Source organism: Diorhabda carinulata, chromosome X, assembly GCF_026250575.1.
Source record: "Diorhabda carinulata isolate Delta chromosome X, icDioCari1.1, whole genome shotgun sequence".
In the NCBI taxonomy this organism is placed as follows: domain Eukaryota; kingdom Metazoa; phylum Arthropoda; class Insecta; order Coleoptera; family Chrysomelidae; genus Diorhabda; species Diorhabda carinulata.
In genome coordinates, this window is record NC_079472.1 from 29344877 (window position 1) to 29371131 (window position 26255).

The 26255-nt window shown below is 30.9% G+C and overlaps 1 protein-coding gene and 2 long non-coding RNA genes across 6 annotated transcripts in view; 2 read left to right on the forward strand and 1 right to left on the reverse strand.

Annotated features, from left to right (window-relative positions):
• Positions 1–23542, reverse strand: part of LOC130900865 (protein Gawky) — a 39895-nt gene extending 16353 nt beyond the window's left edge. For 2 of the 4 annotated variants that reach the window (XM_057811782.1, XM_057811781.1), the window contains exons 1-2: positions 23373–23542; positions 973–1648 (exon numbers count right to left, since the gene is read on the reverse strand). In XM_057811782.1, the coding sequence (XP_057667765.1) occupies positions 973–1609 (637 nt within the window). In that variant the 5' untranslated portion in view covers positions 1610–1648; positions 23373–23542. Of the gene's footprint in view, positions 1–972; positions 1649–12369; positions 12655–23372 lie in introns of those variants that run through there. The other 2 variants (XM_057811783.1, XM_057811780.1) reach the window with 1 other exon arrangement.
• Positions 11728–15442, forward strand: LOC130900866 (uncharacterized). The gene is made up of 2 exons (XR_009060227.1): positions 11728–11940; positions 12935–15442. It is a non-coding gene; the product is annotated as an uncharacterized LOC130900866 (long non-coding RNA).
• A 486-nt stretch (positions 23543–24028) lies between the features above and the next one.
• LOC130900867 (uncharacterized) lies at positions 24029–25502 on the forward strand. Its single transcript, XR_009060228.1, has 2 exons — positions 24029–24340; positions 25285–25502. It is a non-coding gene; the product is annotated as an uncharacterized LOC130900867 (long non-coding RNA).
• Positions 25503–26255: the final 753 nt, after the last annotated feature.

Here is a 26255-nt window from a genome sequence, read left to right on the forward strand (position 1 = left end):
AAAGCGCAGCAAGAACAATTTGTTATTGGTTTGCTGAATTTAAACATGGTCGTACAGACACCAATAATGGTGAACGTTCTGGTCTTCCAATTGAGGTGGTTACTCCGGAAAACACCAAAAAAGTCCACAAAAGCCATTGGGTTTACATTATGCATGGACATATGACCATGAGAATGCTTCTTTCCAAGTGGGTACCACGTTTACTCACAGACGATCAAAAACAACACCGTATGGATAATTCAGAGCAGTGTTTGGCCATTTTTACTCTTAATAAATCAGATTTTTTCGTCGATATGTGACAATGGATGAAACATGGATCCTTCACTTCACTCCAGAATCAAAACGATCATCACCTGAGTGGACTGCATCCGGAGAACCACATCTGAAGCGTCCAAAGGCACAACAGTTAGCTGGGAAGGTTATTACTTCAGTATTTTAGGATGCAAATGGAATATTGTTCATCGACTATTTCCAAAAGGGAGAGGCGATCAATAACGAATACTAAATTCAGTTTTTGGATCGTTTGAATGCAAACATCAAGGAAAAACTGCCTGATATGTTGAAGAAAAAACCGATTCATAAGTCGATGGCAAAGATGGTTGAATTGAATCATTACACTTCCAATTGCTTCCTAGTCCAGATCTGGCCCTTAGTGACTACTGGCTATTCTCTGAACTCAAAAAAAATATTTGTCCGTAAGAAATTCAAATCAAATGAGGAAGCCTATTTGAGTCAAAAGACAAATCCTTCTACTAACACGGCATAGAGTAATTAGAGAAGCAATGAAATGATTGTATTCCTCTTGAAGTAGACTACATTGATGAATAAAATCTTTGCACATATTATACTTTATTAGTTTATCTATGTTCAATTTATGTAATACATAATTCTTCTACAGTCGAAAAGAGATGAAAGAAAGATGTTAATTAGATGTGTGGTATATACCTCAAAGTTAATAAAAAATGTAATTACCATTATTGTTGCCAGATTGCTGAGTAGGAGGAGTACCCCAGCCAGAAGTTCCAGTACTGAGGGAGCTTTCACCTCCACCTCTAAGCCTCAAAGGCGCATACAGCTTACTGTAGCTATTCAAGTCATTTGTGCTGGTGAGAGTTTGCATATTTGACATGTGGTATGCCTCATAGTCGTCATTTTCGTCGTTGTTATCGCAGTATTTTGAATCGTATTTAATGGTATTCAGTACATTGAGGTTATCGTGTAGTTCGAGGTCATCAGACTTTTGATTGGGAATGTCTCGTCCGGGGAGTAAAGCACCAAACTTACTGACTAACTTAAAGCTATTATTGTGGGTGACCATGCCATGGTCTATACGTTGCATATTTGGTACGGTAACAGAGTTCAGAAGACAATTTTCGGTCACAGATTGCATTCTAATATTAGAGTTGCCGATTGAACGGCAACTTGAGCCGGATATCACAGACAAAGCGCCTTCAATGACGCTATGGGTACTACTTGGGGAATCGGCTCGATCCCCCCAAGATGGCCCTGCAACTTGTACTGGGGGTGCGCTGCCCCTCATGGCTGACTTTTGAGGCACTTGGTAAGTAGGAAATATAGTCTTCGGCTCGGAGGGGGTAGGGGCGCGCATCTTCAACAGTGCTCCATATCAGTCTGGCCAGCCAGAGATCTGAAATAAAGAAAAATAACTAGGATTTACATCTGTTGCAATTTCAAAATCCCCTAAATATAAATTATGATTTAAATAAGATAGCCTGCAGTAACAATGTCTTCAATTCGGAGCGTCTAGCATATATTGTAATATAGATTGGTGAATGATGATAATTCAAATAATTTTTATCAAACTTGTAAATGTTGAAACAAAAATTCTAGAACGAATCTAATAATATACAATATTTATGCTAGTAGTGAACAAGGTTTATGTCATATAACACATAAAATAGTAATTAGGTTTATAATAATATTTGAAACTGAGGTTGTTGTTGTTATTGAAGAAGGAAAGAAAACAAGCTGACACAATCTTTGTTCACCTAATGAATTGTTTAATCATTATTAGATTTTTATTAGTGTATGAAGTAGCGTGAAACTTAACCGTTAACGAAATTTGCAGCTTCTACTTCGTGCTAATAATCAAGCGTGTCGCTAACAGTCACGTACAGTTAATTAATTTTTGTTCTTTGATACAAAGACTAATTATTTAATTCCATAATAGATAAACAGCCTTTTTTTCCGATAAACCATATAACTTATAATACATCTGTCTGTAATCAACATTTATTACAATTGAAATTGCTATTTTATGAAATTTTTACAATTTATCCATGGTCCAGAATCTAAATAACAACGTCCCTCAGAATACATATTTAAAAACCAATACACAGATTTAACCCTAGGATTTTCTTATTATTACAAGTTAAATATCTGTATTGGTTTTCAATACATCCTCGTAACCTGAACAATTTGAGCAAAATTCATATTTTATAAATATAACTATAAATAATTAAAATTCATAATTGCTTCTATTTCCTACAGCAGCATTTTTACAATTAAATATAGAAAAATGTTTGATTAATTGAAACAGATTCATGTGATAGGTAGGCCCAAACGAGGGTTGTTAAACTGCTCTAATGAGACGTAATGACGTCGAAACAAGTCAGTAGTTACAACCTCTCCTTACAATTGCGAGCCATTGGGGATGTTAATATCGACAAAAAGGTCGATTGACATCACACTCTTCAAATGAGTTGTAATTAAATACTCGTCGAGGCATTAGCCAGAAGAGTAGTTGTTTTCTCCATTCAAGAACGGCAAAATACATTTTCGAATTATTGAATTTCTAAATTATTTCAAGGGGGGAATAGTAGAAATCTTTTATTTTGATACATATTACACACCTCATTTACCATCGGAATATACATATATATATATATATATATATATATATATATATATATATATATATATACATATATAAATAAACCGCATAAATGTTGGTTCGCAGTCTATTGCTATGATATTTGAATGAGAAATGTCAAGGTCGACAATGAAGGTAAAACGTAAATAATATTTTACAGAGCGATAGGTTTTACTCGGTATAAACTAGCTGAAGTTTGTTTTTTCAATACTTTCGTTAAAAGGAATGTGTTAATTTTTTTCAGATCAACCAAACAAATTTAAATATTCAACGTTCATTATTATTATATCTTCTTTATAAATTCAATATTTACCTACTTATTTTATATTCAAATAGTTTTTTAGAACATTAAATGATTTCGAAAATACGTGGGCGATAGTAATTAATTTACAACTTTTTATTTAATAGAATAAAACCCGTTTTTTATTTGAAAAAAAAATTAAAAAAAGGAGAAATGTTCAATACATATACACAACATGCAACTTGGATAAGTGTTTACTTTAAACTTATGATTTAACCTAAAATTTAACCAAAAATTTTATTTATAATTATAAGAAAAAGCTAGGTTATTTTTTAATAGGAAATAGTTAATTTTTAAAACAAGTTACCTTAATGTAAAGCCAAATTTCGGAAGTTTTTATACATACATCTAGAAGAACACATTATGAAGGTTGTAATTATTGTGAAAATGAAATGTTGAAAATACCATCATTTTAAAAAGGTATAATGTCATATCGATATGTACAGATGAAAAAAAGAAATATGATACACGGTATTGGAAAAAGTTCTAGAAACATAGGCTTTTCAATAGATGGTGGCGTAAAATTATTAATCTTACAGTGGCTTGATTTAAACAGTGAAGCCACATGATAGTGGTCACCATGTTTAATCCAAACTCGGTTGATTTAGAGTTTGTTTTTCTCATAATAACGCTTATAAAATTGTAATTTATATTCTCAAATACTTAATCAAAAACTTTTCAAGGGCTCAATATTATGTTTAACTAAAAAAATACCTTATTATGAGGAGAACTAATGCTAAATCAGCCAGGTTTGGTTAAAAATGGCGGCCACTCTCATGTGGCCACACTGTCTCTATGAAGCCATTGAAATTTACCTCAATATCTTACAGTTTCACGATATGACCTACTTCTCTCCAACTCGTTTGATAGATATTCGAGATATAAAGTTCCAAATTAGCTTTCTACTATTCAGATTTTCGTGTTTTTGGATAAATTCATTTTGTTTTATCAATTCACTGTAATTGTGTTTTAGTTATGTTTGTAATTACGATTCGATTCCTGAGTGGTATTTTGGGATCTCTGTTTCCAGATATCTTTTGATCAAACGCAACGCATTACTATTGTTCATTGCAGTATTTAGATACCTTCCGATGAACAAAGCAAGCAATAGTACAGTATAGTACTTCAGTACAGTCTCGAGCCTGCGCCTAACTCCATCAAGGAATATTTATTATTTATTTCTTCAAGATAATTTTGAAACAAAAATCATTATTAAAAAATGTTTTGGGTATTAATGGGTGCTACGTGCGACCTTTTAGTTTTTAAAGCACCATTTTCCAGTCAGTTACTGTTGACCAAAAATGCGCTTAAAATGTTTTAGTGAGTGGATATGAATTCATACAGTATTTTTTTGATATGGTAATATATCCGCACCCATAGATTGGAGTGGCAAGGTTGTCTAATGAACCGGATACTCGATTGGTATGAACTTTTTTATTAGTTGATTACAACTCACTTTCGAGAAGTTAACATACAATATAAATTCTTCGTCTAATTAGCTTTTGCGGTTATAATGTGGGATCCAAAATATTTCATGTAAGACAGAACTATCGGAGACAGATTAGACAGAGATAATTGGTGTCCCAATAAGAAGAAATCATTTTAATTTGGTGCCGATAACCGAGTTCTTATTGAACACACTGCTCTCACCACAACTAGAACCCTACAATTACACTTTCTGACGTTTAGGTAACCAAGATATCGTCTTCAGAAACTGAAGGTAAACTAAGAACCGAGTTCGTGTTTATTAGCTACCCTATTCAAACAGATTCCTTGTTTGGTTCTGATTTAGACAAACATTTTTTTCTTTAGGGATAATAATGTAGTACTTTTTCTTTAGGGATAATAATGTAGTACTTTTTATTAGGAAGGTTTTCTGTGTGAAATTCGCTCATCGCTTGGGCGTCTGCCTACTATCGCGCGTGTATTCAATTTTGAAAGTGAGAATATTTATGCAAAATAAAATGGGTCGATGAAACAAACAGCTATTAAAGAGAATTTGGAGGGTACAGTGTGCAAGAGATGTCTTTATATGAATATTTTTTTCCATTTTATTTTTAGAAATTAAAAGCATATTATACGTGATAGAGAAAACTGCGATACTGTTGGGGGAAAGTGGTGAATAAAAAAAACTATTCTAAGTATCTGAATCTAAAATTTCAATGATTTTGTGTAGTTAAAACTTTTTAAATACTCAGTGAGATGTCTGTACATGATTATTTTTCCTATTTCTTTTTTTTTTTAATTAAAAGCATTATAGTATCAAAAAAAAAATCAAAATTGGTAATGAACTGTCGTAATGCACTCTCCTAGGTTCGTAACACTAAAGTATACCTCTGCTGGATACCTGGATGAAGTGGAAGAGAGCTTTAACGCGGATAAACTTACAAGAAGTGAAACGAAAGTAAAGGATGCCGACGACAGTTAAAATGCCACTACCGAATTGTTGAAAAATCACACAGAAATCGGAGCCAAACATACGGTCAAACAGAAGATATCGTATTCTCTTGCTATTTGGCCAAGGCTTAATGAAGACAAAACAAAAAAAATATCAAGATTCACGAAACACAATTCAGAAGAGATATGACTGGACATTGTACTGTTCGCTCAAGACCCCAGAAAATGGGAGTGAAATTGAACAGCTATTACATAGGGAAAAAAGATGGTAGGGTGGTTAGCTTAGTAACTAAATCTGATTCGTGAAAAATATAGGCTTCCGTTTGAACCACGTCCTATCTCAATCGAGATTGTCCGTACTAACTTAAGAGCATTAGCTTTTCTTTGTGGCATTATGTCTTTGAATTTTTTGTAATAAGTCAGGTCACAGAATATTGCAACTATGGCATTTTACACTCAGCCAAGGAGCATAAAATATACGAGATCTGGCTATTAAGTAACGAGAAGGTTATGGAAAAGGGTTCGAATGTACTCCCCTCTCCTTATCTTCGGAAACAAAAAAAGGCCCACGGTGCCAAATCTGGTGAGTACGGCGGGTGTTCGCTTACTGGCCAAATACTTTTAGTCAGGAGTCAGATTTTTTGGCACCAACCTCACACAGACTTTTGTCACATGTAATTCTTCTTCTTCCTCTTTCAACGTTAGGACTAGGTCCTGTATTTTCTTCAAGGGTTTGCCAGGAGTAGTTGGGATGCTGAGGACCAGCTTTCATACCACCTTATAGGTAGTCGTCCAGGAGGTCGAGTTGTGTCTTGTTTCTTTTCCTTTGCAACATGTAATTCCTCGTGTAAAATTTTTATCTGGGTTTATAGTCTCGGCAATCATCCGGATGCTCATTCGATCTGCACGTACAATTTGGTTGATTTTGGTCACTGTTTCCGGAGGTCATCTTCAGTGCTCTCTCAGCCATCACTAAAGCGCTTACACCACTTAAAAACACGCGCAAGAGATAGAGAATTGTCCCCATAGGCCTCTTGCAACAATTTATAGCACTCAGCCGGAGTTTTTTTCAATTTAACGAGAAATTTGAGATACGCTGCTTCTGTTTGTTTGTTTCAAACCGCTACTGCACAAACACTATAATAGTAACGGAAACGTGTTTTGAGACGTGCAAAGACAAGATATCTAGATACCCACCCATTTAGAGTGCCCTCTAGGCGCGCAGTCTCGTTATTTAATAGCCAGACCTCGTAGTCCCGTGCCGTCGCGGCCGTGCAATGTTTATATAGATGCACATGCATAAAAATGATATTTTGTAATTTATACAGGTATTGGAAATAAGTTAAAGTCTTTACATTGCAATTTCTATTTTCAGTAATTTTCTTTCAATTCTGTAAAGTATATTTCTGGCAGTTCAACGGTTCATTGACAAAAAAAACTATTATCCTGAACAATCCGATATTACACACTTCAATTAATAAGTTCAATTTATATTATAACTATAAACACTAAAGACTGAAACACAAACCACCAGACGTGACTAAATTAAATGTTTCCGCCACATTTCACAATCTTACAAATATTGTAAACAAAATGTGAGTACAATTTATTTCATCCTAACAACAATTATTATATAATTCGATTCATTTGAAATAAGAATGAGTTCCGAATAACACAAACGTTGTTAGTCATGTAAACAAACGAGGAATTTCAATATATCTATTTTTATCTTATAATTATTACTTTAAATTGCGGTGTGCTCGATAGGTATAACTCTATTTACATAAATTCGAGGTAGTTTTATAAAAAGGTGATACAATGCCTATAATAAAAACACAGAATATTAACTATAACAGAAAAATAAGGGTCATTGTTTCATTCGATTCCTAGAATACATTTTGAGCAGATTATTATTATGCCAATTCGTAATAATTATTACAAACAGAACACCTTGCAACATTAAAACAATCTGTAGTTTACCATAGATATATCTAAGCACTAGTGTACGTCTAAGATCGATTGGCTAGGCAAGTCAATTTATAATGCAATGTATTTTGCAAATGAAGCTCAGTTAAGGGATCTCAAAAATGTATAGGTTTGATGCCATTTCTATTGCCAACAAGATTCTAGTGAGAAATTTACAACAACCACAACTTTCTACCAGATAGTCTTTTAGTTTCAATCGCAACCACCAGGACTTACCGGGAAGAAGAATTTGATGACAACTTTCAGAGAAATAATTCTAATGAAGCAAGAATACTGCATGCAAATCTGATTATATAAAACACTAAGATGAGAAGTGGGCTAGAAAACATGTTTTAAAATTATTCGCCTACTGCAATATCACTGAAAACTAACCCTTCCATGATGATGCCTTCCAAAACTTCACGGAAGGAACATAGCAAAAAGCAATGCATTATGTATTGAAAGAAGAAAGGCCAATGTGTGATCATGATGTGTCTAAGTAAAAGATGGTAAAAGACAGTGTCAATGGAGATAGCTCTAAATCTTCACATAGAGTATGCTTGACATAACAAATAATTCTACTTATGTATATTATTTACCAGTTGAGACCACAACATCATCCAAGTTAATAAAAAGTTCATTTTCTTTACTATACCAGTGCAATACAATTACATTTGCTACAAAGAAGACGAATCATTATCCACCACGACAATAAGAGCTCACTTCAAACAGAAACGTTTTAGAACAGTCAAAACATCGAATTGATTGGTCGTCCGCCGTACAGTTTGTTTAGCACCCAATTTTATTCAAATTCCCGTAGATCAAAAAAAAATTGCGAAATCAACGTTTTTTTACACCTTAAGAAGTTGTTCAAATTACATGTTTTGTTTTCATTTGTCTATATCCACCCTCGTACGTCCTCTTAGTCATACAAACATTAACAAAAAAAATATCAACAATAAACAAACAAACAAATGAGAAAAACAATTGAAATAAAATTAACTGATTTGTAATGTTAACAGCAGCTAAAAACATCGGATTAACAAACAAATAACGAAAGCCATTTTTTCTACTAATTTAAAATTTAAATGTAACAGTTTCACAGAAATATTTTAATAAGCCCAAACTTATATAGGACTTTTTAACGAAATCAGATTGATTCTGTGGTTTCCAAATGGTGTGAAACTGCAACTTCGCAATTGATATAAGTAAAACGAGCAAAAGTATTGAACTCTTTGACAATTTTATACTTTCGCGGTCCCGTCGTTTTTTGGCTCTATAAAATCGAAAAATCATCCGATTTCGATGATTTTTTTAAATCTTCGTTTTTACGGCGCCCCACTCCCAATTCTCTTCAAAAGTCAACCTTAGCATTATACCATTTTTTTAATAAAAAAGGTACAAATGATTATACGTGAGAAAAGGACAATTTTAAGAGAAATTATTATTTTTAATTGTAAAAACATGATAAATCAACATTTTTGTATAAACTTTTTTTTTAAATTTGTTCGTTTACTTTGTGTAGATTATGACACAACTTCATCTGATTATTTGGAAAAAAATTATCAATAATTATACGTGAATGAATGCATTTTCATTAACATTTGAAAACCTGAAACCAATATAAGTTTTCATTTTTTTTATTCCCATAATTTTTTTCTTAAATCCGCCGTAAAAACGAAGATTTAAAAAAAAAATTCCTGGAAATCGGATGACTTTTCGATTTTCTAGAACGAAAAAACGGGGGGAGCCAGGAAAGTATTAATTACCAGCTCTCTAAATGACTTGTGCACAGAATAATAAAATTTTTCAATGTAATAATATTAATAAAGTTGCTCTGTGCACGAAACCATTTGCCGACGCTGAACTTGATACACAAGAATCAATTGGAACAAACTTCGGTTGTACGTCAAGTGTCAAATTTGAAATTATGTCACAAATTATTTATTTATTTTTTGGTGTCTCCGAAATATGAAAGCACTTCTTTGAAACCATATTTTATACTATTTACCTTCGTAAGTCATATGCATATTCCCCATTTATCTCTGAATCCAATTATATAAAAAAATTTTGTTTCAAGTAAACGCAAAAGTAAATCTAAAATTATTCATCTTACAGTGGCTTGATATAAACAGTGAAGCCACATGATAGTGGCCACCATGTTTAATCCAAACTCGGCTGATTTAGAGTTTGTTTCAAGTAAACGCAAAAGTAAATCTAAACAAATCAAAATGAATTTGAAATAAATGCTCATGGAACGTCAATTGTACAGTTTGTACAATTGTTCAGCGACTATTGTAATTGACCAAATTCTGATGTCACTTACCGATATGAATGTAACTTAACAAAAACAAGTATTATAGTATTTAATATAACTAATCAACTTGTGAAATGATATCAAAATTATATATCAACCAGAATCCCATAGTGAAATTTGGCCCTCCCAGGTTTGCAGAATGTCCCATTTTTGCACAATGTATTGAGAAAAATTAATTAAAGTACATAGTATTCAGTGAAAAATCAAATCATAAATTAATAAAAAATTCTTTCACGTATTTTTCTCTATAATTAACTATTAATATAATTTCTGTTGTTTACAGAATATTAAAAATATTGAATTTAAATATTGATTCAAAATGCGACATAATTAATTGGGATTGGTTACTGTTTATACGGACATAATTTATCTAACATATGGTAATCAATAGACAAAATACAAATATAAAATTTTTCTGTTCATGCAATTTCAACATAATAAAAAATATACCATAGAAATTAAAATCGATACATTTTATTATATTAAAAATACATTATAATTTTCATGTTTTGATTACAATAACTTTATAATACTGGCCAAAATATATAAAAGAATCATTATGTAACTATGTAGAATGTGGATGAAACAAAAAACTCGCTAAGCTAGATATTTGTTTTGACTGCAACTCTAGAGAAATAAGCAAAATTCCAAAAACTAACTTTGTGTTTAATACTCTATTTTTATGCCAACCATTATATATTTATTAAATATAATAAACCTCTCTAATTTGTGCCCATGTGACATTACAAACAAATGCTATGGTTATAAATATGTAATAAATTTAATAAAATGTAGGAAAATATGTGTGTCAGATTATATTGATGGGTTAGGTTCTATCAAACAAAAGGTTATTCCATGACATATAACATTAACCTACTTTACAAAGACGGCCACAATTAAAGGGCACAGTTACACTATTAAATTCTAATTGCAGATAAAACGTAATGTATTAATATAAAAGTAGGAAATTGGATATAAAGTTGAAAAACTACAAATACAATTGGAGAAAATGAAGCCATTTCGTTTACTAAATTTCTCATAATAGATGTGAATTGTATACGTTCTAAATAAGGCGGTGATGTACATGTACATTGTCTTATTGAAAATCAAATAACTAGATCAAAAAAGCACATGAAAGAAATGATTATAATAATGCTGGGAACATTAACATTTACAAAATTCTTTCCATAATTGTGTCAACGTGTGTAGTTTAGCAAAATAATACCAGTGAGATTTATTTTTGTACCAAATTATCTGATTTCAACTGCCTCCTTATTTTTTGTTGCAACACATTTATTTGAAAATGTATTAGTAGGTACTAAGTAACAAAAGAGATATTATGAAATATGAGAGAAATAGAGTCCGTTTATTTCCTGGTGAAGTAATCACAAATGAACTGTTTTTATCTGAAGTACTGGATGTGCTATGTAACCACCTCATTTGAAAGGATTTCAAATAGGATTTTTTTAATACCTAAATTAGATGAACTGCCCTTGAAGCGAAAATACAAAATGTATTTTTAATATGATGGATATTTATTACATTCAACTTTACTGATAAGAGAATGGTTGAATGAACGCCTTACTGAAAGATCGAGAGGTATGGACCAATATTTTTTCGCTTTGATCATTTAATTTAACAATTTTTGTATTACTAAAAACAGAAAATTTATTCGCTATCTTAGTATATTAAATATCAATTGTCTTCACTGAATCGTTTAAAATGCTCATTTAAATGCATTTTTGTACCTATTAAGTAAGTATTGCTTTTGTTAGATAAAATAAATAGATACAATTTACCTACACAAAAATAGACTTAAGATTTGTTATATTGAGCTGAATGAGAATAAATGTCAACAGTTAATGAAACAGGCAGCACATAACTGAATGAAAAATAAAGATTATAGTGTATTAATTAGTGGATAAGCATAGTTTATTGAAACTTGCACAGCCATAACAAATTTATCTTTGCAAACTTGGGGAAATGAGACTTTTGGGAGTACAACCCGTATTAATACTGCCAATATCATTTAGGAAGCAAAAATACCGATAGTAAGAAATACATGAAGTAAGTAGAAATTTGTTTCTATTTGTATTAGATGTATTTTTCTGATATTTATAATATTTAAAGTATGTTCCTATTAATTAAATGGCTTACAACAATAGTAGCAGCAGATTTTCTATTGAAAATGAATTATTTCGGCTGCATATGAGAATTATAATAAACAAGAAACTGGTTTCTAAATTTATAATCAAAACGTAAATTTTAATAAATTTTTCAGTAAACGATATCTCATGTTACTTTCATAGGTAAATAACTACTACCTACGTAATAACGAAATCATGAATCAAAGAAGGCATTATTTAAAACAATGCACAATATCGAATATGTTACAATCCCATAGATACAGAATTATAAATGGGATTAAAACTAAAAGATTATACAGTTATAATAGCAACAGCTGCTATTTATACATAATTATAAAAATAAACTTACACACAAATATGGACGCCAGGAGACCAACCAGCGAAACTTGTGCTAACGAGAGGCATCAAAATGTTTCAGAAACACGCAAGTCTGTTATCGAATGCACTTTTACGTTCACAGATAGAGAGTTAGTGTTTATATCACACAATACAAATGAGAATACTTAATATCACAATTTTTTTAAAAATTTGGCGTTAATACATGTATTTTGCGGCACCACAAACTTGTTTTAACTTATTGATCCATAATTACGTGGCAGCGTTGCTTGCTAAAAACCATCAACGATAAATACCCGATCTTGTACGACGAGAAACGATCAAGAAAAAACTGGCTAGTTTCCTCGCTTCGGTTAGGCGATGATTTGGCCTCGACCCGTTTCCAGTGTTGCCAGGTACTTCGATCGAGTAGTCTTTTATTTTAATTAAAAAATTCGAAACAGGATTTTCAAGGATAAATGTTCAAAATTTATTGAATTAATTTGAAAACAAAACCTATCTTACTATGTATAGAATTTTTGGCATTTACATGAATTTGCAAATATGTACTGGCAGATCTGGGGCATTTCTATTTTCAGGGCCGTCGCCATGCGGATTTCAAGGATGCATATTGAAGCAAAAAGAATTATACATCAAAAAAACGGATTAAGGTTATGGCAAAAAGGCACTCTGGAATATTTTGAGATTTGATCTTGTAAATATACTTCGTTGAAGCAGAATAAAATTATAATAAACAATGTACGATATACCTACATAGAAAATGTGTTTATTTACAACGATGATGATATGCTGTAAAAATATTTTCACGTTTATTCAAACATTCAGCGACAATTTTAGAGTATTGAGTAACAAGAAATCTTTTTTTATACAGTGAGCTTCTGAAGTAAGTTCCTACTTGATAGAAAAAAACCAATATATCTTTAAAATAAGGTTTGTTGGACTTAATTAAGTATCAATAAGTAGAGTTTATCGACCGGATGCAATGTTTTGGAGTTTGAGCGGAACGATGTAGCCACTAGAATGGTGAACCCGTTACAGCTCGAGATGTTTATGTTATTTTTTCTATTACCTTGCTGTAATAAACAATTGTAGAAATAGAATATTTTTAAAATGTTTTATACATAGTTATTAAAATTTCTCACTCTCGCAATAAAATATTTAAAAAAATATATTTTAATCCTGACTTAAGCGCTGAAACTACCCGACTGATCCACAACTGCGGTTTCTCGTTACTTCTACAGATATTATCCTTTTTTACAAAGGACAGGCCATATAGCTTTACAGAATGACCAGGTTACCATACATACTTTTCAATCTCATCGAAATCAGAACATTACGTAATTAATAATACTTTGCATTTCTGAAAATTTTTCTCTATAGCAAAGAAACAATTGTTTTTCATAATCGTTTTCGTTTTTATTTTTCAACATGGTCTCTTCTAAGTCTATACACTTAGTCTCTTCAAAATAAGCGTTTATATATGCAATATCATCTTCATTTGATGAAAACCTCTCCCCTCCAAGTGGAGCTTCAATGTTAAAAAATAGGAACAAGTTATTAGGGACCAAATCTGGTGAATAAGGTGGGTGATCACCCAATTCGTGAATTTTAGCTATGGCGATCAGCAAATGTATCTTCCATCTCTCTAACCTTAATCCGACGGCAGTTGAGTACCATTTGGTAAACTTTTTCGATTATATCACTTGTTGACGCAGTTTACAGCTGCCTTGAACGCTTGTGGTCAGTCAAGCTGATACGGGAACGAGCTGTCAAAAATTTTAGGTCGTAAATGATGGTGCAAAGTACACACGTACACAGTGTTTCACTACTCACTAGCTTTTACCCGCGGCTTCGCTCGCATCGAATCCATTAATAAGTATCAGAAATCATGTAGCTATATTAGAACCTGAGATACAGATCTCTGAATGTAGAAAAATTGCCAAAAACCTACAAAAATCCATAATTGGACATTGAATGTCCGCGCCTAGCTCCTCTCCAAATCAACCGATTTAAATGTTCAAAAACTCAAAAGAAAGAAGGTGTTTCAGCAGGTGTTCTTAAACCAAAACGAAGTCTCTCTCTTGAATAGAACCTGGGATATTGAGGATAGAACGTGTGTATATGAAAAACTCCCATAAGTAATGTACAGGGGGAAATCGCATTTGAGTATAACTTGAGAATGGCGAAAATTAGATGAAATCCAATGGTTGATGGCTGATCTGTGCATCAATACCTTTCATTGAAAAAAAAATTAAACAAATCGGTTGGGTAGAACGCCTGAACGGACTCGGATTGGAAATCATCAATTTTTTTAATTACCAACCCACCAAAAAACCTTCCTCGATATAGTGACGATTCTACGCAATAGAGTTTATGTTTTCGACATATGTATGAACGATTCTGTTTTGTGTTCCAACCAACTTTGTGATTGTACAGAAAATATCATTTCAATAAGCTTCCAAAAACAGTTCTAAGAACGGTCTAGATTAGTAGGATGGAACAAACTTTGCGTCTGCCAACAGGACAGTTACCTGAACAATTCTGTTTTGTGTTTCAACCGACTAGGCATCGTTTGTGAACTATTACCAGGACTATCCTTTCGATATTTGGCTAATATTAGATACAAGAACCGTTCATAACCGGAGATCGCGCGAACATATCATTTAAACGCTTTCAATAATCATTCCAAGAACGGCCTAGATTAGCAGGTTTGAACAAACTTTACGTGTTTTAACAGGGCAGCTACCGTTATAGGAACGATTCTATTTTGTGTTCCAACCGACTAGGCATCGTTTGTGAATAGTTACCAGAATATTCTTTCGATACTCGGCTGATGTTAGATACGTGAACTGTTCATAACCGAAGATTGCGCGAAAATATCATTTAAACGCTTTCAATAACCATTCCAAGAACGGTCCAGATTAGCAGGTCGGAACAAACCTATGACAATAAAATCTATCACCTCAAAAATTGTATGTTGATGTATTTTATGTAGGTATTAAAATTAGTTTTATTATAGTTAATTAATTAATAGTGAATACATGTTTACATAAATGCTCAGTTTTTATTTTATTTTAGTTCAATTAATCAATTCCTTATAATTATAAGCATATTAAACAATTAAAATCGATGTTAATACATAAATTTCAATATTTAATCTTGAAATAAATGATAGTTTGAGAATAAATTAAAAAACACGCTTTTATAATTAAGTAAACAATAAAAAAATGACTTTTAATGAAAGAAAAAAATAATTGTAGAGAAAATAAATGTCACTTTTCTAAAAGCTTGGGGTGCTTAATATAATCATAATTTCTAATTAGTTTTATTCCAAAATTCTGTTAATTTAAAAAAATGCATGCTTTTAGAACAGTGACATTAATTTTTTCTGTACTCACTTTAAACTTACTTATAGAATTTTTAAATCAAACATTGCAATTTCACTAATAGATGGCACAACAACAAAAGATTTAAGGCCACTTGACATGGTGCATGCAATTCCTCGAAAAATCAAAATATTACATAGACGAATATTGCATATTATTTGATATTATGCATTTCTCTTCCCACTGCATCATGGTGGCCACTAATCAAAATTTCAAATATAAAAGTAAACAATTTCCTAACCTCAAACCTTATTTATTATTTTGTGGGCAGTTTAAAATTGAAAATAACAAAGCTAATTAAAGCAAACAAAAAAAAGTGGCCACTGTATCACTATCAATAATTATACCTGCTTATCCCTTGCTTTTGGAGTCTGATGGACATATTAGCTAGAGAATTAGATGAGAAAACATAGAAAAATTAGTTGAGAATGGGTGCCAAACAAGGAATATACGGAGGATGACTCATCAATTCGATGTTTTGACTGTTCAAAGACGTTTTTGTTTGAACTGATGTGCGTCAAAGCTCGCATTGTCGTGGTGGAGAATGATTCGTTTTCTGCAATTGGTTTCCCTAATTTTTTCCAACACTTATGGCAAACAAATGCTAGTGTACCATTTAGAATTGATCCTTCTACGTTGCTCTAATGGAACGGTGGCGAAATGTCCAGTTATTCCGAAAAAAAAAACAGGCAACCATTTGCTTCGAAGTGCTTCGTGCGCGAACAACTTATGTTGGATTTGTCTCGTCTTGAAAAGCCCATACAGTCGATTGTTGTTTGGTTTCGGGTACATATGCATAGATCCATGATTGAATATTTCCAGCATTTCTTTGCACCAATAGACACGAGTTTTTTCGAGCGTTTGTCAAATTATGAGGTATCCAATGCAAACAAATCTTTTTGACAGCCGAATGTTCATGTAATAGCAATATCAGTTTACGCAGAGCATGGATGTTTTGGAGTTTGGACGAACTTCACGAAATTAATCTTGTAGCGAAGTTCGACTACGATTGATTTAGGAAAAATAGGAAAATACGGTGGCTCGAGATGGTTCTTCATCACCAACAATCGAAGCATGTTGATAGACACACTGCTGTTGGTTTAACCTACGGCGAAAGTTATCGCACGAAAATGTTCGCCATATAATTGACCAATTGTCTCAATATCCTGTAAACAACTCAAATAGCATTCTTATGACAACACGTTATGAGGTACGTTGATCATTAAAAATGATCATTATGATGGCAGTTTCAGATTTGACATATTCACATCAGTGTTGCCATATCTCAAAATTTAAGTAGCAACTTTCGTATACGATAAATCATAGATTATGTGTCATTATTTTACACTAATGCTGCGCGTATACATTTGAGAAAAGTTGATCAATTGAAGAATAAATGTCTTAAGCTAAGTATAGGATACTTGCCAAGCACTCCATTACATTTAAAAAGACAATTATTAAGTGATAGATCTGTCTTCAAGAGCCAAACATGCAAGTATTAATGAAAAAATCAGTATAGTAACAAACCTTGGTATTAACAATAATATTTTGGGAAAAAAAGTTACGAATATTCGTAGAATGTCTCATATTATCTGATCAATACACAATAAACATAAAAGTGAATACAAAATGGAAATAATATCAGTATACATTTACAGATGGATCAAACATTCATGGAAAAGTAGTTTGTGCTGTTTTTTGCACTCAAAAATATATAAAAATACTTTTTATCTAGATGGTTTATTGCCTACAAATACTGCAGACCTAATGACTATAAAATAATAAATATCATGTTTAAAACAGAAAATCACTTTATTAAATTTACAGGAAAAGAGCTTTAAGATCTTCAGGAATTCTGGAGCTCAATCTGAAAGCAATCGCCATAGGGAAACAGATTCATTTTCACAAGGATTAAGACACATGCAGGAATATCGCATAATGAAAGAGTTGACTATTTAGCAAAAGAAGCTACAGTATTTGGACTTATTAAAGAAAAACCACCGGTATCTAATATGCACAAAATTCTTGAGGCGAAGTTGTTAACAAGCTTACTTACTAAGCGTTAAAGGGCAAATCTTACATAGCAATCCAACCAACACCAAATAGAAAAATAGAAAAATTAAGAATAGGAGATAAACTAATCGATAACTCGTAATATTATAAAATCAAATGAAAAGGCACAAACAACAAAGCACTAACATATCAAATATTTTTCTGACTCTTTTGACTAGGTCCAGTGCCATCTACTCAGGAAAAAATAATCCTGAGAATACTTTTAAATCTGTCAGTTTAAATATTCAAATTTGTATTGTATGTACTAACTAGATTGTACGGACGCCGCGCCTTATTTAAAATTTAACGTGCTAGTGCAATAAAGCGAAGGTACTTGGTACTTTCTTCATGACAACACGTTCTATGTCAGATTAGACTTATTCATATCAGTGTTACCATATCTCAAAACTTAAGTAGCAGCATTCGTATAAAAATTATTTATAGCTTTATTCGCCTGTATAAATCCACTTGAAGTTGTTAAAATGGACTTTATTCTAGACTTCCTTATTAAACATACCACCATCTCATACTATTATCGAGTTATTGAACAGAATATTGATGAATATGTAATTAAAAACATTGTGAATGATAATTAATTAATATTTATCTAATGCAGTTATCAACATAGATCACAGTAAGGAAGACAAAATACAAATATTTATACAATACGGATAACAAAGATTTATATAATATATTCAGAATTCATAACATTAGGTAGTGCATTATCCTTTACATTCATTATTAGATAAATAAATTAATTACTAATTATAATACATAGTGAATGAGATTATCAGTTTTTTTTTAATTGAAACACCTCCCTTTTTTTAATTTGTGTATTTTCTTTGCTGAGCGGATTGCCAAGAAGTATCATAAGTTGATTACAATTGATAAAGATAAACAAAAGCGATTCAATTGTTAATGACGATTTATTATTTACAAAATATTGTTCACTAAATAATGGCAACCTGGTAATAGATTAGTCTACAATAAAACTGACCTCATTGTCAGTTACATAGTAAAATAAACTCGTTTAGGAATTACAGAATACTCAAACTGTATTTTCCACCCTTACAAGCATATGGAATTAAAACCATTTTCACCGACCACCCAATAGTTATAAGCGTACGACATCTACCAAACTGTTTTCACTCTATCTTTCAACTTCCACCTCACATTTGAATCATTGATGAAACTGAACTGATGGCAAGAAGAATGACTCCGAAAATAACGGCCCAGCTTGCAAATAATTTTCAAGCACAGTTTCAAAAAATGCATTCAAGAAACTTGGTGCTATATAGTACAAGAATTTAATTGGAAATAACAAATTTTGCTTTGGAAGAAATTTTCTTATCTATCATTGATCACCAAGTAAAGAATATTTATAACATTGTATACATCTGCCCTAAACAAGTTCAGTATAATACCGATTAAAAAAAGATCCAGTTGCCAAGCATTTTGACATGGTAAACTGACTATATTGAATATAGATCAACCTTGGTTTTTATCCAATTTTTTAATCATTAAATCACATCTAATTATCCTTGAATTTATTGTGCTAGCCAACATCTAAATATCTCAGGATCATGTAATGTTCAATATTATAATTATAACAATGTTTCAAAAAGAAAAGTTATGAATTCTAATAAAATATGTAAATACTTAATATCTTGTACAAAATAATCACCCATATCTATTTGTAAACATAGTTATCAATTTTTTTTTCATACTTTAATAATAATTGATAACCTATACAAAATTTAGATAATATAACAGATATATTGCAATACAACGTTTTTAATCTCATCTCTATTATTTTGAAATGCCGCTACTCATACATTTAGGTTCATAACAGTTACTTCTGATTTGCACGGAGGCTAGATGGCTACCTCTTTGATTTGGCAAAAAATTTCTTTTCCTTACTCAAGGACCAGCGATGGTTTGTGTGTTGACTGTACTTCTACTTTTATTTTACATAATATTTGATTCATTGACATTTACGTAAGATCAAACAGAAATAGCACTGAAATTATACGATACATATTCAAACTATGAACAAGCTCTATATATGGATAACATTTTTACGAGGGCTGTTTTTTTTCAACCTCCGATGGCTCCATGCAGACGCTAAGCGGGCAGAAGAAAGCGGACATGTGCTCTGCGAAGCTCTCGCACTACACACTCCGCCATTGTTGACATTAAGTCGTCAGTCGGCGTTGTGCTGCAGCCACGTAAACATGACCGCCATTATTGATGCTCCCGCCAAATGTGAATAGCGAAGTGTAATTGTGCTGCAGAAATCCATCGGAGAATGAGTCGTGTGTATGGGGAAAACTTTATGAGTGATGGTGTTGTGCGTGAATGGTGTCGAAAGTTTGAAGATGGCCGTAATGATGTGCATGATGAAGCGTGCCAAGGTTGCAAATCTGTCGTTTTAGATTACCTGGTTTAACAAGTTGACAGAATGGTTAAAGAAAACTGCAGATTCATCATTACTGCTTTGTGTACGGAATTTCCAGGAGTTTCAAGGTCTGTTTTGTACTCTAATTTAACTGAACGGTTAGGCTTGTCCACAGATATGACAAATGTCTCAATCTCTTCGGCGATTATGTCGAAAAGTAACCGTAAGTGTACCAATCTTTTGGTAATAAAATTATTGTTTTATATGAACTTGTCTTTTATCTGTAGCCTATCAGAGGTTGCCAGTGCCCTCGATGGTAAGTGACAGAACTAATATTTTTTCGTGGTTCATTTAAATTTACAATTAAGGATATCTACTGCATTCTATTATTCAGACAGTGCTGTAATTGTAATGAGCAATGTATCTTACCACAGCCATAGGGAAGAAAAGGGTTCCAACAATATCTACATAAGAAAAAGATATTGTCACGAACAAGCTCGCAAAATGGGTCCTTAGGCCGGCCCTGCTCAGCTACAATGAAATTTTAAAATTCGGTGAATTCGCGCGGCGCCTTTAATCTGTTTTTATAAATGGCGGACATGCTTTTGATAAACTTTTTATTAGAGAAGGCTGTTTATTTACAGTATTTCTTTTAAATAAATTCTAGGAGACTATTTATTTATTTCTTGTGTTTCTTTTTGTTCTAGAACTTTGTAGAATTTTATTTATGTGTATAAATGATTTGTGTAAACTCAGTTAGTTAATTATAAATAAATTGTCGTAGTGAAAAGAACGAATTAGTAAATGTAATCACAGAAATTATTTAAATTATATTTATAAGTGAATTATTATAAATAGTGGGTGGTGTGTAAATAAATTAGGGATGTAAGAGACAGTGTTTATTAATTCAACCCACAAATAGAAAGAGTAAAGAAATACGAAAATGAAGAAGAAGATGAAATATTCAAGTTAGATAGGATTGTGGATGATCTTATGGAACCAATAATCGATTCTTTTTCTAGTTATGATAATGAGGCAGATTCTCAGTGAATAATTATTAATTACAAAAACATTTAGAAACCTAAATATTATTTATAACTTTATATAAAGTTATTTAGTGTTAACAAATAATAGGCAATGTAATAATTAATAGTTCTGGTATACTATACAATATTTATTTTTTACAAATAATAGTATGACTGAACAGTACTTGAAATCCAGAATATACCAGCATGAATATGATTGTCAAGAACATAATAAGAACAAAAAAGATAAAATAGCTCTGGCTATAAGAACATAAATATGCAAAAAAAACCCATCAGCGAAATAATATGCATAAAACTGAATGATACAGTTAATAACCTTACAAATGTGGCCAATCTCGGGGCTCAATGTAACCATTTTTTTAATGTTTATAAGTCAAAATCCTCTGACTGGACTAGTACTTGATGGTAATAATTAGAATAATTCCAACAGTTTTTACTGTTCATGTTTTTGTTAATATTGGAAAAGTTTAGAAGTATTCATTCACTGATAGATGTATCTTAACAGGAAAACTATCTCTTTGTGTAGAATATGTGTATATGTATTTTATCTTTTGGCTGACATCTAATAATTTGAAAAGGTATCTTGTTTGCATAGTTTTTGACTTATATGTGTTTATACTAGTTTCTTTAAATGAATTTTTCTTTATCCTTTTATTCAACAATGTTCTTATTTGTTCATGTTATATAGTTTGTCAAACAGCCTTCATAAAAATTAAATAAAAAATCAAAACTTTGGCATTTTAGAAAACTCATGGATAGTTCTATTTTGAGTCCTCAACCTGCAACATCATTCGAAGAACTATTTTGAAATTTTCTATTCCACTAAAGGAACCTAATATTGCTATAAAGAAGAAATGATGACAAATACATGATTCTGCTAAACTGTATCACATATAAGTAGACATTCTTTCTATACTGCTACTACTATATAAACATCCTCTTGTCTCTGAATAATGATCAGAAACGACGCAGATCTCATCATTATTTTAAAATTTGTTTAACCAACAAATACTAAACTTTTCATAACTTCATGTGCCTTCAAATTTGATAACTCTTATGAACCTCCTTACAAAATATGTAGTCAACGACCCTGAAATTCTTAATAGATTTAATTTTACAATTCTTTGTATTTTTTGTTTTTAATTTGTGTCTATTAGGTCTATTATTATTTAGTGTGTGGTTCATCATTTCTAGACTGTATAATTTTAGTATGACTAAAATTTTATGTCATAGCTTTCAATCTAATAACTTTTTTAGTGATTTCTAGTGGTGTGATTCAGACTTCCTAAAATGGTCTTCCTAGTTTAAAAATAGGGTATAGTATCAAAAAGATAATACATGATCATTTGTTTCCGTCATATTAGACATAAGTTGACCAATGCTCAATAGCACGGTCTATGGTATTTAAGACCGTGCCCAATAGTGTATTGGTGTTGACTAACTATTAATATTGGCAAAGGTACTGTGTTTAAAATAACGCATTTAACGCTAAGATAGCAATAAACTTTATCTGTTTTTCAAGCAAAGTCAAATCCAACAAGAATTGTTTGCCAAAGTTCAGATCGAAACAAATGGTTGCCTTTTTTAGCGGTTTACGGTTATGTGTAAACAGTAACATTGCAGCAACGTAATACACTGCATTTCTTACTTTTAAATCAATCAAAAAGATAAAATTTGTTTATAGGAAAACGTAATATATATTTTCAGTTCGTTAATTATAGCAAGCAATGATCGAAAATATATATTATATATATATATATATATATATATATATATATATATATATATATATATATATAAATATATAAATTGTTGTCAAATTAAGATAAATTTCAATAAAGAATATAGTAAACAAAAAAAATGTAATATGCCTACCCCACAACACGCCATTGTATTTGTGTCAAAATCTAATAATCAAACCTTCATTACTTCCATAAAAAGATAAAAATAGATATTACCATTTTAAAATAACTCAACATTTTTATAATATACATCAAAATTAGAAAATAATATCAAGCTGCAAAGTTTTGGCAACATATATCAGTAACATTAACGAAAGACGTAAATTTCGTATACTAAGTACGTCCATGGAACTTAGCTGATATGTATATTAATATATTTACTAAAAACTTACCTATATCTTCAATATGTGATGCGATTAAATTTGAAGAGTATCACTAAAAAATCACATTAGCTAATAAATAATTGGTGAGATTAAGAATGAACCTGTGAATAACCATCACAATTCGCGACTTCAAAATACCATGTACAATAAGTGAATAGAATATGTAGGCGGAAATCCCATGTGACAGAGACGTTGCGTGAACTCTCACATCAAAAAGAGAAGGAATAAAGTATAATATGGGCAAGGTAAAAAACAAACTTTAGGGTTGAATAGGTGATCCTTGTCCCTCATTGTATTTTAATTTTAGCAATGGATAATAAACAATAATTTTTTATAGATACTTCGTCTGTAATAAAATCATAAAAATCTAGTAAAAATATTTTTGGTAATTTTCAACAATCAACGATAAATTGATTCTTGAAGGACAAAGAATTGCACATACCCACTAAATAGAGAGTAAAAAGTGGCGTTTGAATTTTATATTTTAAGCCAATGTTAAATTATAAGAAAGACACAATGATATATATATTGAAAAAAATAGAAGGTTGACATTATTATGATATTTTAAATATTTTCTCTACGCTTTATAATTAGCTAGAGTGTAGAAGACACGAACAAATCTCTATTTGAGAATTTTACGTCATTCTTATTTATAATTGTAAACCTAACCTGTTCATACGTAGTAAACACAAATAACTTTTTTGATTTAATTTAATAAAAGATGTGATTTGTGAAAATTCCAATGTTTTGTTAATATTCAAGAAACTTTGTAGGGTAGTTCCTGAGTTTTGTCAAGATATACCCTTACCACTATCTAACCATGTATAATCGTTGGGATGTTATTTAGATTCAGGCACATCCAAACAAATCACATGATTTGTTTATGTATTTTGATTTTGACTGGTCTAATATTTGGAATAAAATTCATTTTCTTGAAACACCAAAAAACATTAAGATTAAATGAATATAGCAAACAGGTAAATATTCATTATTTTATTTTAGCGAACATAATAACACTCCTGTTTGATCCTATGCCAAAGTATTATATTTTTTTTACACTATATGACAGCCGGAATTTCATTTGAAACCCTTCATGAAAAACATTATCAAAATGATTCACCTTTCAGTGTGAGCTTTTGATGACAGCAGTAATCATCAATATGAATTATTACCATTAAAATTTAACTATTAATAATTGTTGAATACTATACAGCAATAATCAACAGCTGATTGATTAAAAACATCTCATTCTTGACAACTCATTGTATTTAACATCTATTTTTATAATTTTTTTCCATGATTTGATGTTTTGATTTAATTTTTGAATTTGTATTTGATCTGAATAAAACAAGATTGAAACTTTTAACTAATAATTGATTTTTTTAAATTTTTTATCTCTTGGACCTCTTGATAGGTTTCTAAATGTTCTTGATTTTAGGTTAGTTTTTTTTATAATAATTTTTAAAATAAAAATTGAGGTTTTAACAAATTTTAAGCCTTTATCAAAATATATATATATATATGCAAATTGTCAGTGTCCATATCATATTTTGATAAAGATTTAAAATTAGTGGAAACGTCAATTTTTATCTATTTTTTAAAAATTATTAAAGAAAACTAATTTTGAAATAGAAGAGACCTGAAATCAAGAACATTTAGAAACATAAAACTGAATTGAATTTCTTATGATATAATGTATGTTTGATTCTTCTTTAATTTGAGGAAATGTCTTTAAATACAATCTAATTTAGTTTTATTAGGTATACACAATACTAATTTGAATTCATATTAGAGAACACATTTTTTTACACTATACAATTAGGAGGTACATAATTTATTATACCCCAAAATTCATGAAACAAGTATTAATTATTTTCAGTTGAAAATACTTCACGTCACAAGAACATATTTTTTGTTTTAGATTGATATTATTTTGGAAACAACCAACTTTGTTGAAAAAACAGAAAGACATACTACAATGCTTATGAAAAGACTAGGAACTATAATGAAATCTCACAAAAAGAGCAAAATAACTAAAAGAAAAGTATTGCCAAAGTAGTTAAAATGTTACCTTAGATATATTTTATTTATTAAAATGCTTTATATAATGAATTTATTGTAATATAATGTATTGTTAATTGTATTTAGTTTTATTGTAAGTCTATCTTTTTGACACAAAAGCAAGTAAATATTTTCCAAAAATACTTTACTTCCCGATATAAGTCATTTTAATATTAAGGCACTTATCATATCATGAGACCAACTTTAGTACTCAATCATTGAAGAAGATTGTCATCTGATTAGATAACCATTGTAACAATTTTCAAAAAAGCACATCTAGTTATAACAGGAAATTCTTCAGATAATCAGGAAATTGTGAATCTACTATTCTCTTTTACTATACAGTCAAATTTTTCAATCAGTTCATCCATAAATATTTAAAAGCACTAACCCATTGTATTCAACGGGATTCTTAATAGGTGGCGACATTTCAAAATAAAAATAAATAGTCTGATTTAGAATATAAAACGAATTTTATTAGAATAATATATAATTTTAATAGAATAATTTTGTACACAAGAGAATGCGCCTGTCCAGGGACTGTACAAATTATTTTCCATTATCCATTCATTTACCCATTTTCTTAATAAGCTCAAAATGACTTTAGGGTAAGATAAACCGGGTTTCTTGGTGAGTCTCTTATGTAGGTGACTGAAATATAAATGCGCTACGTATCTCTAGGATAGCTTAACTAGTTAAGCTTCTAGCTCCTGATCAATAGATCTGGGCCTGATTCCTATTTTGGGTCTTATTGAATATTACTCATTATGTCGATATTCCATTAACCTAAATCTCTAAAATTGGTGATATTGAAATTTAGGACTCGATGCC